At 42.5% G+C, this 15,865-nt stretch overlaps 2 protein-coding genes across 9 annotated transcripts in view; one reads left to right on the forward strand and one right to left on the reverse strand.

Annotated features, from left to right (window-relative positions):
* Positions 1–7,588, forward strand: part of SIGIRR (single Ig and TIR domain containing) — a 36,928-nt gene extending 29,340 nt beyond the window's left edge. For all 7 annotated transcript variants that reach the window (XM_083480853.1, XM_083480849.1, XM_083480854.1 and 4 more), the window contains 2 exons: positions 2,297–2,471; positions 5,520–7,588. In XM_083480853.1, coding sequence (XP_083336979.1) covers positions 2,297–2,471; positions 5,520–5,713 — 369 coding nt within the window. In that variant the 3' untranslated portion in view covers positions 5,714–7,588. The remainder of the gene's footprint in view (positions 1–2,296; positions 2,472–5,519) is intronic.
* A 1,896-nt stretch (positions 7,589–9,484) lies between these two features.
* PKP3 (plakophilin 3) overlaps positions 9,485–15,865 on the reverse strand; it is a 66,637-nt gene continuing 60,256 nt past the window's right edge. For both annotated transcript variants that reach the window (XM_083480823.1, XM_083480824.1), the window contains 4 exons: positions 14,709–14,862; positions 14,321–14,513; positions 13,506–13,593; positions 9,485–12,566 (listed from right to left, as the gene is read on the reverse strand). In XM_083480823.1, the coding sequence (XP_083336949.1) occupies positions 12,531–12,566; positions 13,506–13,593; positions 14,321–14,513; positions 14,709–14,862 (471 nt within the window). In that variant the 3' untranslated portion in view covers positions 9,485–12,530. The remainder of the gene's footprint in view (positions 12,567–13,505; positions 13,594–14,320; positions 14,514–14,708; positions 14,863–15,865) is intronic.

Below are 15,865 nucleotides of genomic sequence, written 5' to 3' on the forward strand. Positions count from 1 at the left end.
TCACGCACCGTCCCGACGTCACCTTCCTGCCCACTCTCAGATCGTGGCTCCGGAGATATATTTGTTTTAAATGTCGCAATGGTTTTGTGGCTCCCAGTTGTTGTTTTTTCTTCGGAAACGGGTCCAAGTGGCTCTTTTTGTCTTAAAGGTTTCAGACCCCTGGTCTGTACATACCTGCTGCCCTGCTGGAAACAGGCACACACGGCGAAAGAGCTCTGTATATCCCATCTCTGGTTTCGCAGCTCCCCTGAAATTCCATAAAACTAAAAGCTGAATGACAGCTGAATAGTACCGCGAAATATTGGCATGCCTATTGCCAATTCTAAAATGGGTTCAAATTAACTGTGCAGTTGCTCTTTGCATTTGAGATCTTGGTGTTCAGGGTGTGTGTGTCTGCTTCTCATCCGACTTGATTGGGTTCAGAACACCATCAAATATGCTAACAGCATTTCTCCAATAAAAAATGGGCCATTTTAGCTCTAAAAGTAAAAGTGAATGCTAGCCTGCTTTAACTATTGGAATTCTTTTGAATCAATATAACCAAAAGGTTGTTGTAATTAATAGTCAGAGGATAGTTTATTCAACTCTGATGCTTGGTAACCAAAATTTTTTTTCCGTTGAATATTTTTCCAGCAGGAATTCTACGTTGCAAAACTTGATTTAAAGAATAGTGTTTGTGACCTCTTTATTCAGAAATACCTACATTTTGTTTTCAACTCTAAAATCACACCATGGCAGTTAAGTTTAAATATAAACATATTGAATTGTATCTGATGGATCTATCAAATTTCACCAGCATAAGACTTTCCCTGTGCTCACAATGCAGTGTCTGCAACTTCCTGTCATGGGAGATGCAAAAATATTTCTTTTGCTTCCCAAATCTGCTTATGTGGAGAACATTCTGTGAAAGGTATAACCCATTACTTACTGGATGCTCAATTTCTGAGAAAGCTTGTAATTTTTTCATCAGTTTCTGGGGGAATGTTGCCATTGATCAGGCTTTCAAATAATTTATTTTTTACTGGCAAGTTCAAAAAAGGGTATTATCAACACAGTGACCAACTTTTCTTTAGCTGTGGCCGAATGCTGTTAAAAGTTTGTGGATGCTTCTGCAATAGGACTCCAGGCTGAATGTTTGTGGTGGCTGTTAATTTCCTGCCAATTTTGGTTTAATGATGTTTTCATTTTTGAATTCTTGCTGTTTTATTTACAGTGTTGGTCCTATGTAGCTGTACATTTTGACTTGATATGGCCAATGGTCAATATAAATAATTCTCTATTTAATTTGTATATCTACCCACCTTGCTGTTCCCCAGAGAGGCACACTATCAGATCAGTTAGGCTGAAGTAGCAACAAGGACGCAGAATGGATTACGTGGAAATATTGTGGCTTCTTGTGCCTGAAAAGGCTGTAAAGCATTGCTGTAGGTTCCTGTCAGCTATGCCCCTTTACCTCAAGGGTACAGGCAGCTCCCAGTATCTGTCTCAAATTCTTGTAACCTCTATAGGTCACTTTCTCCTCTAGGGCTATGGCTTACTGCAGGCTTCCTCAAACTCAGCCCTCCAGATGTTTTTGGCCTACAACTCCCATGATCCCTAGCTAGCAGTGGTCAGGGATGATGGGAATTGTAGTCTCAAAACACCTGGAGGGCCAAGTTTGAGGAAACCTGGCTTACTGCATGCAGCTGTAGCTTGCAGCTATGGTTGACTGTGATGTACAGACTGGGCCACTAAGGTGAGATGAAGTTAGGAAATAGCAAGCTTGGGAAAGCTATCTGTGCGAGGCATTGAAGCATTGCAGTCTGTTTCTGAGTTTTTGCTGGATACCAGCCACATGTTCTCTTGCCTTTTATCCATGAGGACAAAGCCAAAAGCCTTACTTTAAAAAAAAGAAGAAGAAAAAAAGAATTCACTCAATTTAAAATTGCACTGAAATCCTAGGTTAATGGAAAGGCGAAATCTGTTGCTTTATCTGGTCACGAAAGCCTTCCATCAGAAGTAATGCCACTTAATACCTCTTAGATTTTGCAGTGTGTTTCATCTCGAAGATGAAACAAAGCTGAATGGGAAAACTGTTGGTGGGGCTGTAGATCCCTCTGTTGTAGCGAACATTTATCTCTCTCTGTTCAATCCTTTGGGAGCCAGACAGGGTGCCTGTGCTTCATAGACGAGGAGCGCCTGTGAGAACGCTGCCCTCAAGGCAGGGCTGCTGGGACTTGCCTACAGATATATCACACAAGGGTTTGTGTGTAACTGATGAGCATGTGACAATATACTGCCTCTTTACTGCTTCTAGGCGCCTTCATCTGATTTTTGGAAGGAACTGTGCCTCGCCCTGCCACGAAAAGTGTCCTATCAAGGCCTCAGGGGAGACCCCCAGACCAGTTTCCAGGAAGACAAGGACCCTATGCTGATCCTCAACAGCAATTACTTGGATTTCCGGGGGGATTCGCACCCTGAAGGAGACTCTGGTAACAGCACTGTTTAATCTTCACTCTGTCACCATAGCATGCCAACAGGAGAACACACAGTTGCTCTTGATCCTGCTCTGTGGTTTTTTGTTTTTTTGAGTGTTAGTCCACAGTTAGCCAGAAAGATTCTCAAGTGAGGCTCACAATTAAGTTTGAAAGAAAAAACCCCATTAAAAAATCACTTGATAGAAGAACACTGCACTTGCTAAAATTAGCAAAAGTATAGCCCAGCAGCTTTATTAATCAGTCAGCCAGGTGCCTTTCTACACACTGCCATGAGCTAACTGTGTGCTTCCTGCCTGTATTATTACAGCTATTTTAGTATGGTATGCCAAAACCCTATGTACACTTACTTTAATGTAAGTTCCATTGAACTCAATCCTTTAGAGTGGATATATGTAGGATCAGGCCTCACTTTTGATTAGAAAAGCTAAGGCTAGTCAGATGATAACCGCCCCCCCTCCCCGAATTAAAGATGCTTTGGAATATGTGATCAAATTGTGCTATGTATTCTCATCTTAGTTTCACCTCTAGGAAATAGGTTTCTTCTTTATTTCAGAATTATCAAAACCTGTTCAGCCAAAGGTGACAGTGGAGACCAATGGAAGTGAAGCCTCTGCACCCACTTTCAGATTCCTTAAAATTTATTTTCTCCACTTTAAGCCTGTGTAGTGTAGTCAGATCACAAGCAGTAGTATTTATTTAAGGCCTTTATATACCATCTGACTTGGCAGAATGTGTCTACTTTGGTTGATCACCAGGCTTGGTCACCATTGTATGCTGTGTCTGTGGCTTCCAAATGGCATAACATGTCTTCCTCTTTCTTTCTTTCTTTCTTTCTTTCTTTCTTTCTTTCTTCCTTCCTTCCTTCCTTCCTTCCTTCCTTCCTTCCTTCCTTCCTTCCTTTCCTTCCTTTCCTTCCTTTCCTTCCTTTCCCTTCCTTCCTTCCTTCCTTCCTTCCTTCCTTCCTTCCTTCCTTCCTTCCTTCCTTTCAATGGCCATTCCAGAGTTACACCTAATTAGCTGATCCTTCATCAGTTAAACAACCATTGCCTCAATCCAAATGAAATGATCTTCCCTGTCATGCAGCAGTCCACGCATACATACTGTGGCACATTTTGTAGCAGAAGAATTAATTCATCTGTTTTTCCCATTCACTGCTAACATTGGATAGGGAGCAGGGCAACATGTTTTCATAGAGAACATGTTATTTTGGCTATGAATCCATTTGTGTGTTTGTAGAGGAAGAAAGGAAATAATAGTGTCGTTATCACTACATGCTTCCTTAGAGTAGCAATACCAAGGAGCGGAAATTTACGTAATTTACCACCTCCATCTATCATTTACGTGCAAACATACCCAAGAGTTCATAAAAGAAATGGGTTTTATATCCACCAAAGGGCAGTTTTCCATTCTCGGAGCCTGAGACTACAGAGAGCTTGGTGGTTTAGTCCTGACATCCTTTTTCCTAGGCCTTTGGGACTATGGCTGTACAATGGATCAATGAGTAGGAAGCGCACCTGAGGCATCGGTTCCAGAGGTTGTGAAGAACAAGCTCTGGCCCTAGGGATTTGTTAACACAGGCTGAGCACTTGCAAAGCAATACATTTTAATTTTAGTAACAGGAGCAAAATAAGTTCAGTGGTCATAAAAGATTTACGAGCGACTGGCAAGAGCAAGCCCAGCTCGCTTGTACACGGTGATTTTATTGTCAAGAGAAGAACAGAGAAAATAATGGGTTTGGCTGGGCTTTTCTTTTAGTTGAGACAGCAGCGTTGGGCTTATTTTGCTGAGGGTGTTGCGTTCACCGTCATTAATAGGCCTTGTTTCTTGTGTGGCGCGGCTGTGCACCTTGTTGGAAGCTTTCCTCATTAGTCTAGTTGCTCCATACAACAGCATGCCAGGATGCTTGAGGCTCCTCAATCTCTCGCTTGCAAAGGGAATTGTTGCTTGGAAGACATTTCATTCTCACTAGGAGCGCCTGATTTTTACACACACACACACACACACACACACACACACACACACACACACTCCTGCTTGAGAGAAAGTGATGTACATTAAATGTATTTCATGAGGCTTACAAAGGTGTTACCGGTTTCTCTTCCCAGCTCCCCTCCTGAGGTCATTGAAATGCTGCCTGTTAGTGCTAAGGGAAAGAGCAGCTTCTCTCAGACCCTGGGGATTGGCGAAAGGCGGGACTGAAGCCTCCTCCAGATTCCCTAGGTGTTGAAATATTCAGGCCCCTTACTCTTGTCTGACATGTCAAGGCATGCTCTAAAATAAAACATTTAAATTAAGTTTAAAACTGCCAACTGACTCCCAAGCTGCATGAGATGCAGGAGGTCTATAATTAGATCTCCTGACATTTCTGCTTTTAGTTAAAAGTAGCCAGAGGCTCCAGCTTTGATTAGAGCAGTGACCCTGAGCCTCAGGCCTGAGGAAAAAAATTTTGAACTCTATTTCCCTGTGCCATTACCCCAATCTGTACTGTCTCCTAGTTATAGATCTCCTGCATCTCACACAACTTGATACTTAAATTGGTTTAATAGTTCTTCCTTCTCTCCGGCTAGCCTTAGCAACTAGTTCTTTGAGGAAGGATAGCAATCTCACTGAAGTACTATTCGCAGAAATGTTGGTGGGAAGCAATGATACTTAAACGGGTGTTTAAATGAGCTTGAACTGTATATATGTCCTCCTTGTAAATACAGTGGTACTTCGGGTTAAGTACTTAATTCCTTTCGGAGGTCCGTTCTTAACCTGAAACTGTTCTTAACCTGAAGCACCACTTTAGCTAATGGGGTCTCCTGCTGCTGCTGCGCCTCCGGAGCACGATTTCTGTTCTCAGCCTGAAGCAAAGTTCTTAACCCGAGGTAATATTTCTGGGTTAACGGAGTCTGTAACCTGAAGTGTCTGTAACCCGAGGTACCACTGTACTTGCAGAAAGTGTAGTGGCACCAGTCATTTTAAAGCACTGCAACTTGTCTCATTCTGTCTTGCCATCCCTTCCTCTCTGCTAACTGCTACCTTCTCCTTCCCATCCTACAGGTGGCAGGGGGTCCATTTTCAAAGGCGCACCGCCTCCTCCCATTAGTGGCCCTGATGGTCCTCCACTTGGTGCTTTGGAAGAAATACAGCTTGGGGAAAACCAAAGGAGTGAGATTGACATCTCTGATTTGGGATCTCGGAACTATGGAGCAAGGACAGATTTCTACTGCCTGGTGACAGAGGATGATATCTAAGAGATGCTGGAATTTTCCTTGGTGAAACTGATTATCATGATGTGCCTTGACAATGACAATCGGCTTGGGTAGTTTCTCTGATCTGTAACAACCAAATTGAGTGCTGTAGGGCTCTCTCCTGGGCCCCACACTCTTCATAATATTAATCAATTACTTGGCAGAAGGGGTGGAGGGGAATCCTTAGCACATCTATGGAGGACATGGAAATGGGAGGGATCACTAACATCTCAGAAGACAGGAATAAAATTCAACATGATCTCAGTGGGTTGGAAACTAGGCTGATTAACACATGAAGTTCAACAGAGACCAATGCAAAATTCAAATGCACAGGTTTGGTTGGTGGGAATACCTAGGTTGGCATGGCAATAGTATACGTGAGAAGGATTTTAGCATTGTGTTTGATCACAAGCTTGACTATGTATGAGTCAGTGGTGTTAGATGACTGCAAAAACAGACTAATAAGATTTTTTTGCAGCATTACTAGAACCATGGTTTCCAAGTCACCAGAAGTGGAACTGTGGCAGTGGACCCGGTTACCTAGAGGGCAGGTGGTTTCCTGCTCTGGAAGTCTACATGAAGAGGCTGGACCTGAATTGATATAGTCCACAATATGGGTATCTAACCTGAGTTCATGTGGGCCCCCACCTAACTTTGTCTCATCCCCCAACACCTCAGCACTTTGGTGGCAGCAACAAGAAGAAACAAAATCAAAATTGACAGTGTTTGAACGCGACCAGCTGCATACCTGTGCATGCAGTGCATGTGCATACCTGCAGGAGTTAAGGTTAGTCAAGAGTAAATGCAGCCTTTGGGCCCAAAATTTTAGCCACTCCTTCTCTACAGTATCCCTTCCAACTCTTTGGTTTTATATCACTTCAGCACTGTAATTGTTGGGGGGGGGAGTTCTGTTAATCCTGAAATGTGCAAGACTTTGTTAGTGCCTTATACTTTGATTATCTTTAGTTTGTATAACTACTCAGGATCAAGGGAAGTTGTTAGGAACGAATGACCCTATTGTATGTTCTTGGGTGAAGATCTTGCACTAGGTCACTATGCTGAGATCCCAACGTCTGTCAGACTCCTTTGTTTTTGCTAACATCTCTGGATAGCCCTTGCTATTTCAGAAATGGGCACTGATGACTGGCCAACATTAAGGTAATAGAACAAAGGAAAATAACAGCAATTTGGCCTGGCACTGCTGAGACCCTGTTGTGGCTGGAAACGTATCAGTCAAAAGCAGTGTAATGGAAGCAATGTCTTGGACAAAACAGATTAGATTAGCCATTTGGTTTCCGAATGAAAATCACATTGACAGCTGCAGCCCTTGGGTAAGTAGCACTTTCTAAGAGCTTTACAGCCTGATCCTAGCCACATTTACTTGGAAAATTTGCTTTAAGTTAGTTACGGTAGTTTGTGAGTACAGCCTTAGCAATACATTGTTGCCACTAAGTGCAGATCAATGCCTAGGATGGAAAGAGAAGGGCTATAATGTTGATGGAACATCTGCCTGAACTTCAAGAAAAGCATAGCTTTTGGGGGAGGCAGGATTTGAAAAGTAATGACACTGAAAGTTCAGAATGAAAAGGTCAAGTTTTACTTACGTTCCAGCTAACATATTGTCACAGCAAGTCTTAGAAAAGGTTGGCACATGGTCCTTTGTCCTCTGCTTCTTTGTTTTCTTCTGGCAAAGCTCTGAGTAAGTCGCCCACCAAAAGGCCTAATTGCAATAATGGCACCTCAAAAAGTGTTTCTTAGGCTGTATTTAGCTACTAATGTTGTTTGCTGCCTAAACAGTTCACTGGGCAGGTGTTCTTGCTTTAAAAAAGATTGTATGCACACCAGAAAGCTAAATAAATAAATAAATATTTTAAGCTAGCTGTTTTGTGGCATAAGTAGTCACTGGGCTGTCAACTTCAGCCTCTAGAAAGCCGATGTCTTCAAGTTAACTGGCATCTAAAGGGTTAAGCCCTGACTTGGGAAAAACTGGAGCTTCTGCATATCAGGGTTGAGTTGTGTCAGGACTAAATGGGCACTACTAACTTGGTCCAGCAGCTAAAAACAATGAAAATGGAATTGACATTCTCATGGTCTTTATACGCACCAAAATTTCTTCCCAACCATGAACACTAGCACTGTCTAGTCCATTGGTGCTTAATCTTGAGGCCAAACTGGAAATATCACTTTATCTGGATACAATTCCTCTGAATGTGCTAATGACTGTTGCCCCTCGCTTTCCTCCAGCCACAAAGAGGTCTAGTTTAGTGAACGTCTGCATGGGGACTCCTCTTGCTTCCAGTTCAGCTCTTTAGGTCACAGTGAAAGTGGTAGTTGTGTCCTGAGAAAAGAAATACAATGCACCATAAGGCTGCTGATAACACTTTGTTTGCACGGCTCCTAGGTTACACAGATGAACAGGACTGCCCCGCATAGGTTGAAGGCTCATAAGCATTATCTACTGAAGGCATTAGATGTATTCATGAACGTGTTTGGTCACGGAAGAAAGGCATACGCACTAGTCATATTTAATGGGATAGTAACTAGGAGACAGGAGGCAGCCTTATTCCTTTCAAAATCATTAGCTAGCAGGAGAGGAAACCTCTTCAGTTACACTCTAATCAGCATACGTCTGAAATACTGCTTTCATTTTTAAGGGCTTTTCTGAGGTTAGTTTTTTAAAGGTTTTTTCATTTTGCTATATTTGTGCTAGTCCCAATTTAGTGCCAGAAGCATGATATTTTGTTTGCATGCAAAAAAATAAAATAAAATGGTATTTTTGAGGGCTGGGGATTTTGGTGTACGTTGCCTAATAATAATAATAATGCATTAGATAAGTTAATGCTGTTAAAAGCATTAGTTACCAATGTGAAAGCTGGCAAAGAGGCGGCACTATTTCATAGTGTTTTTATAGTTATAAGTTGACAACAAAGCAAGTGTCAAAAGAATTTGAAGAGCATTTTACTAAGAACATTTTAAAAATCTAAAACTTAAATACATAAGAAGCAGGAAACCAGCCAATGAGGCAGTTGTATCTGTAGACAACTATGGAGTGGTAAGATTGCTAAAGAGGGGGAGAGAGAAATTGTAGAAAAGTATAATCCTTTGCATTGAACTAAACTACTTTTTTAGTTCATGCGGCGTAAGGTATGAGGGCTAAAATTAACAATCCCTCATATACAGTTGAAATGCGCCCAAGATGCATTAAATAATAAAAATATGCAATCTGTCACTATAACTGGGCTAACTAAAGGATAGCCAGTCCGCGTGTGTGTGTGTGTGTGTGTGTGTGTGTGTGTGTGTGTGTGTGTGTAGGGAAGCCCTTTTAAAAGATATCTTCCAGTAAAATCATGAAAAGGATGTTAAATAGAGAATTGTTACAGCTACTGAAGACAAGCCTTTTTGAGGAATAGTCAACATGGTTTCTGAATGCAAAAAAGTCCTGTATCATAAGTCTTTTGTAGTTCTTTGAGCATGCCAGCTGCCATTTTCTATGTGGATACAGGTAATCCTCTGGGCATTTTCAGTTTTTCAAGGTGTTACATATTCTCTCCATGATAGATATTCATTACAGTTGTGCCTTCCCTCAAAGAATCCTGGGAATTGTATTTTGACGATGGTGTTGAGGATTCTGTTCTAGAGCCTTTCTCCAGTTCATGGAATCACAGTTCCCAGAGTTCTCCGGAGACAGAATGGTAAGCCCGTGTGGTAAACTCAAAGTATACATGCCACTGACACATGTAGAATATAGCATAACAAGAAAAAGTAACAGCAATAAATGGTCAAAGCCTTTATTTATTTAGCAACATCAGTGAGTCTGCTCAGAATTAGAGAGCATGCACTGAGCATGCTCAAAAGTGTGCAAAAGATTGTCAGATTCAGAGGAAGACCAGGTTCTTAATAGTTGTACAGGAAACAGAATTTTTGCAGGTGCAACATGTATGTCATACAGGGGTGAGAAACGCTGTACTGGATGGAATTCCTTTTATACTGCACCACTAAGGCTGATCACCTGATGGGTCAGTAAGCTGTCTTGCCAGTTGTGGTATATTTTTCTTTAGCAGAAGCACTGAAGAAGACCTAGTCCTTTCACCCACATGTTCTTTGATGTAGCATTTAACATGCCTATCTTTCAGTGCTTCAGGTTCTCATAAAACAAACAAAAATATTTCAATATTATATATTTCTATTTCAGAAGTTAGAGAAGAGCCTAAGAGCTCATTTAGTTCCTAAGAGATAATCCGAGGGTATAGTTATTACTTGCCATGTTCATTACAATTTAAACTTTAACCAGGTGTATTTTACCTGGGCCAAATGGGCCAAAGGCTGTGGCCATCTTCACAAAATGACTTGTCTTCCCACTTTTCTCCTTGTGTTCATGGCTAAGGTTTTCAATCCTGCATCCAGGCTTCTCATTTGACAAACAAAATAGGGATGATTGTGCCTCTTTGTGGAGAGCAGAGGCAGGTCTTTGGCGAACAACATTAGTAGAAGCAGCAGACTGGCAAATTAGCAAGTTTTAATTACCTGCTTAACTTGCTGAGCTATGTGCATTTGTTGATACTTTTGGCTCCTCCCCTCTCCCATACAGTTGTTAAGAGATAACAGCTCTACTTCTATGCTTGAGTGTACGTGTTCCAAAGGGATAGTTCTACAATAACATCCATCCTTACTTGGAAATTAGGGGAGCTGTTTCCTCAATGTTTATATACAGATGATCACCTCTGAAAATAGGAAGAGTGTCAGATGTTGGAGGAACTGATGAGTGGTGCATCATTATGCACCGTGCAAAGGTAGCTATTTTACTAAAACAAAATGCCAGCTGCTTAATTCACTTTCTTAAGGTGACTTCAGCTTTTCAGTTGCACAGTTGTGATTTCCAAGGAAGCATACATAATGCTGTCAAAGTTAATGAATTGTTAAAAGCAGCAATTTTACAAGATAATAGCCTATCCACTATACTGAGTAAAAACAAAAGCATTTATACAGTATGTACAGGAGAAACTTATTCCCTCTTATTGCCCCTCGAGTCCATCTTGGCATCCTGTTGTGGCTGAGCAGAGTCTGGTCTCATATCTATGCCGGGTACAAATTTTAACAATTACAGCAAGAACGTCAGAGAGATGATGCTGGGGTAGTTACTTTCCTCCCAAATACTGAAATCAGCTGCCATTCCAACAGCAGCTTGTCTCTTAAAGTAAATGAACATGGCTAAATTAGGCCAAGTATTTTAATAGGTCTACTCTTGAGTAAAAATTAGTTGAATACCACCCATAGTATTTGCATGACTTACTTTGATAATGACAGCTATCGAGAGCTGCTGCTGGTTTATGTGAAAGGTAGTGCAGTTAACAGCACAACTACTCCAATAAGAGAAACCTTCTCAATCAATGGCTTTCAGTTAGGCAGTGAAAAAAAGCCTGTCAGATTGGTGGACATAGCATGTAGTGGGACTAGTACTAGATCCTACAGCCTCCAGCTTCCCCATTGGCCTAAACAGGTACCAGATGACAGCCATAACCGATGTTTGTCTGCCATCACAGCCTCTGTAGTAACTTCCCCTTTAGCCAACATTCTGATAGGACATTCCAGTAATCTGCCATTTGACTGCAGGAAGGATGTACCCCTGAGTGAAAGCTACTGTGAATTAGTTGTTATGTAACCTGCTTCATATAGAATACTGGCACACAAAAGACAGCTTAATTTTACTAAAACTTTAATCCGGTCATCTTGTGCCTTAACATAGTCTATCCCAGCCATTGTTGGCTCATTTGACAGGGTCCTGGCACTTTAAATCAAGGCTGTTGGTTTTACCCTATAATCAAATACAGTTCAGTGGGCCAGTACCTGGCACTTTATAGCCACCAAGGCATTCCTGCCAGCATAGAGCCAAAGTAACATTTTGCACAAACCACAGCAAAGCTGGCCAGAGACCAGCCCAAGGAACTCTTTTCCCCCAGCAGGTTCTAAGCCAGCCAGCACCCTTTTTGCATAATCCCACCCACCTCTTACTTTACCAGCGCTATCACCCAAACAGAAACAGTACACATATACAGTGTGTGTAGCTTCAGAAAATCCTGTCTTCAGGATTCCTGCTATTGACCATACAAACTAATTAAAATGAAAGGATCCGCCACCCAATTCCACCATAAAACTATATGCCAAAGCATTCTTGCCCTACTTTTTGGCCAGTGCTAACTTTAAACATTGCATTTATCCCTCAAAATTCCATTAACAGGTTCAATACCACCAGAAACAAGTGGTTTTCTGGTGTCATATGTGTAGAGCTTATAGTTCTCATTAAAATTGATCCATGCCACTTTAAAAGTGAAAAGGAAGCCCATCATTTTAGGGGTTCAGAGAAGATGGTGGGGAGTGACCTACAAACAGCAAGACTTTTAGGAGGGGGAAGGAAGGCCCCTCAGCATCCTTCCCAAGACTGGAGGTCCTGCTATGACATGAGTGTTTGTGAATTTCAAATAATGATGGGGGATCCAAGGGCATCCAGTACAAGATGTGAAGGAGAAGGAGAGTCCTGAGAATTTGCCTGGATGCTGACTCACGTCTTTACAGTTAAGATTTGTTTTTATGGAGATAAGATGGCCAGCAGAAGATGATGAGTTTCCAGCAGGCTTGAAAAAGAAACACTAATGAATAATTAAAAAATAAGGCACACCAGCCAAATTGGCCTGAGATCTATAAAAAGGAAGGAAGCTGCAGAGGGCAAGCTTCATGCAGCGACGCCACAGTCCATGATGGTGATTCACGTACAAATTTCATGAAGAGTTAGGGCTGGACAGTCCATTTCTGCATTCCCTTTTCTTTACAGGCCAACAAAGTCTTCTTTTCGATAGCCCTTCTGTAAAACACAGAAGAAGAAAAATATCACAAGGGCACATCATTCCACCCACCCAGTGCCCTATTGATATAAGACCCAAGATGGCACAGATTCTCAAAAGAACTGCAAATCTAGAATTCATATCTGTGATACTGCAGAAGAGAATGACCTGCAGGAGGGGGTGCCCCTTCCTCATAAGAGAAGTTTGTACCTGATGGCTGAAATGGAAGCCCCCCACCATGGGAAGTAAGGGTGATGTGTTATGTTCTATTAGTGTGCTAAAATGCTCGAACATTTAAAATAAGGGGGAGCCCTAAAAACAAGTGGCACTTACCAAACCCTTGGAGGACACACATTCCCGACACCTTAGATAAGTGTCATGATTCCTGGACTAAAACTATAGGTTATTGATCTATTTGGGGCAATATCCTCAGCTAAGGCCAAAATGGCAGCTGAACAAACAGCACATCTCTGTCACTTTCCTATTCAGTACTATAGGGCTAAACCCAAAGCACAGCAGGTACCCACTAAGCATCCCTTGTTAAAGTTAGATGCAAAAGGGTATAGGGTGGGCTCCCATACTGTTAATAGTGGTTCAAAATAGGGGCGTAGAGCAGGTATATGTTTTCTTATGCCTCCATGACAAACTATACTTACTGAAATTCATTCTTCCAGAAAACTACTAATAATACAGGTGTGCTGGCCTTTGTAGCGGCTCATATCTAGAAGATACCTCTTCTCCCTCTTCTAGAATCAGAAATCTACTCATGCATATTGCAGCACAGGCACCCTATGAAGTCATTTCTCTTGTGATGTGTTATGTCCAGGAGTGCAAGCTTTCACACTGCAGGACTTGAAGGAGCAACCATACTTCCCCCTCTAGACTGGGCAGGAAGTCAGTTCTTCCCCTGTAAGCTCACTGAGGAGTGGAGAGACAGCAATTGGGAGGAAGGAACATACCGTCTTATAGTCCCGATGAAGCTTGCTGTACTGCCACATGTTGGTCAGGAGGCTGGAAGCAGCTCTCGACGACTTCTCACTGTCTGAGCTGGAGAGTAAAGACAGACACAACACATTGCAAGTGCACTTTAAGACACAGACTCTCTTCCTTCATAAACTATTGGTGGATTTTATACTAGGTTACATCATGTCTATTAGTGAACCACTGAGAATTAAGGTAGCAAGCCTTAGACACATAGTGAGGAATTCCACATAACGCTAAGTGGGGTATGGACACAAGGAACAAGGTCTGCTTGTGCAGTGGGATTTAGCTACTCTCCTCCCCCCCTTGTGCCCCCCTGAATCTGTTCTGGGGGGCTCCCCCCATCTTCCAGAACAAATTTAAGGGCATAGAGGAAGAGAGGGGGGACAACTCAGCTGAATTCCTCCCACGTACTTATAACTAAGCCCTACTAAATTCAGTGATACATCCAATAGGCTTGGGCTACATTTCTGAGTCGGTCACAACTGGACCTAATGGTCAGGGGTCCCTTTACGTTTAGCTTTACACTTCTGGAAGAAAATGGGTCTGTCTTAACAAATGGGCATGGTCTGTAGGAACAGACTCACAGCTTTGCAAATCCACAAACACTCCCCTTAATAGAAATTTAGACAGGAGGACATACTGTTTAGCAGCAGGTGGACTAATTTCACACCCTTGCAATTGGTATAAAGCAGCCAGATGGCCTAAAATGTGACTGAATATGGAGTTCTTGGAATTCAACTGGTGGTTTCAGCATATGGAATTGGAGGAGGAATCCCCAGGTCTTCCCCACCTGTCCCTTTTCTTCTTGATGTAGAATAGCTTCCGCAGGCCATCGAAGTAGACAATGTCACGTGCAGCAACAGGGCTTTCCACAACCAAGTTGTTCAGCACAGCAATAATGTTGACAACCACGTCTGTTGGAGGCCACTTCTCTCCAGAGCTGCCCGGAAGCTTCTCGATCAAATGACTCACCACCTTGGTTGCTGCAAATCAAAAACAAAACTGATCAGTGATGCAGGTGGCTACAGGTGAAGCCCCAAGGAATGGGACATGCCCCAGAAACACTGTGTGGATGGAGTAGGCAAGGTCATTCTGCATGGAGGACAGCGCCTCCCAGCTTTCTTCCAGGTCCTGGAATGGTGACCTTTGCTATATTTTCCAATTGGAATGACACTCACACATCTCATCCTTATTGCGCGCATTCCGGGAGAGATTCCGAATAAGTCCCGTCAGTGAACGAAGTTGGTGATGGTCAGCTGTGCGGACTCTGTCCAGCACTGGGTTCAGGATCCTCTCTTGTTCCAAAGCCACTCTGCTGAGCACACCAGCCCACTACAATGAAACAGGAGCCAGCAAGAGGATGAGTTGTCAGCCAAGTCAATAAAGCATCTGAGCTCAAGTTGCAGATGTGGGGAGAGAGATTCCCATATCCCCTCTGATTATTGCTGTAACATTGTTTATCAAAAACCCTTGTGTTTAAGATGACTCCATGGCAGGTTTGCACAGCAATTTAGTGCTACAGCACAGAAAGCATCAGGCTATTCTTCAGGGGTAAGGGGGAAAGAGAACAGGAAGCTTTCTTCCCAACTGTGAATTGGGGAGAGCTGGTTATGACAAATGACAGAACTGGCGCTGATATTTGGCTATTCCTTCTCCTTCAAAGTACACTTCCAAAACTATTTAAATATTTTCACTGGCCTACATTAGGGATTCTTAACCAAAGGTCCATGGATGGGCTTCAGGAAGTCTGTGAACAAAGGGAGGGGGGGAACCCTCCATTGCAACAAACGTTTGTGTGCATGTGTGTGTGTTTATGTGCATTTTTCTGGGAAGGAAGTCTATAGCTTTCAGCAAATCCTCAAAAGGGCCTGTGGGCCAAAACAGGTTAAGAACTATTGACCTATATACCTACAACAAGTATTGGGATACTGCAAACAGAGAAGTCCGTCTGGCCTTCCCCTTCATCTACTCCCAGTGCTGTATGATCTATTGGTTCTTAGTCTTTTCTGTCCTAGCCATGTTTGGATTCAAGCAGGTAAGGGAGGCCTTGTCATCTCTTTTCAAATTTTGCACAAGCCACCTATGAATGCCTTTCTTCTCATCATCTGTGACATGGAGGGTGAATTCTCACTGCAGTGCCTGTTCAGGTCTAAGGAAGGTAAGGCAGGCACAGCCTGCAAGGGAAGTTCCTTCACAGGCACCTTCTCTTCATGTTTGCAATCTTAAAAAAACAACCCTCTAAGTGATAGGCTGAGAACACATTGTGAGCCGCATTCACCCTGCTTAATTTCACACCATTTTATCCCAGTGTACCCAACAAGACTCTTGGTGGGAT

The sequence above is a fragment of the Podarcis liolepis genome, assembly GCF_965112155.1.
Source record: "Podarcis liolepis genome assembly, chromosome: 1".
Lineage (NCBI taxonomy): Eukaryota > Metazoa > Chordata > Lepidosauria > Squamata > Lacertidae > Podarcis > Podarcis liolepis.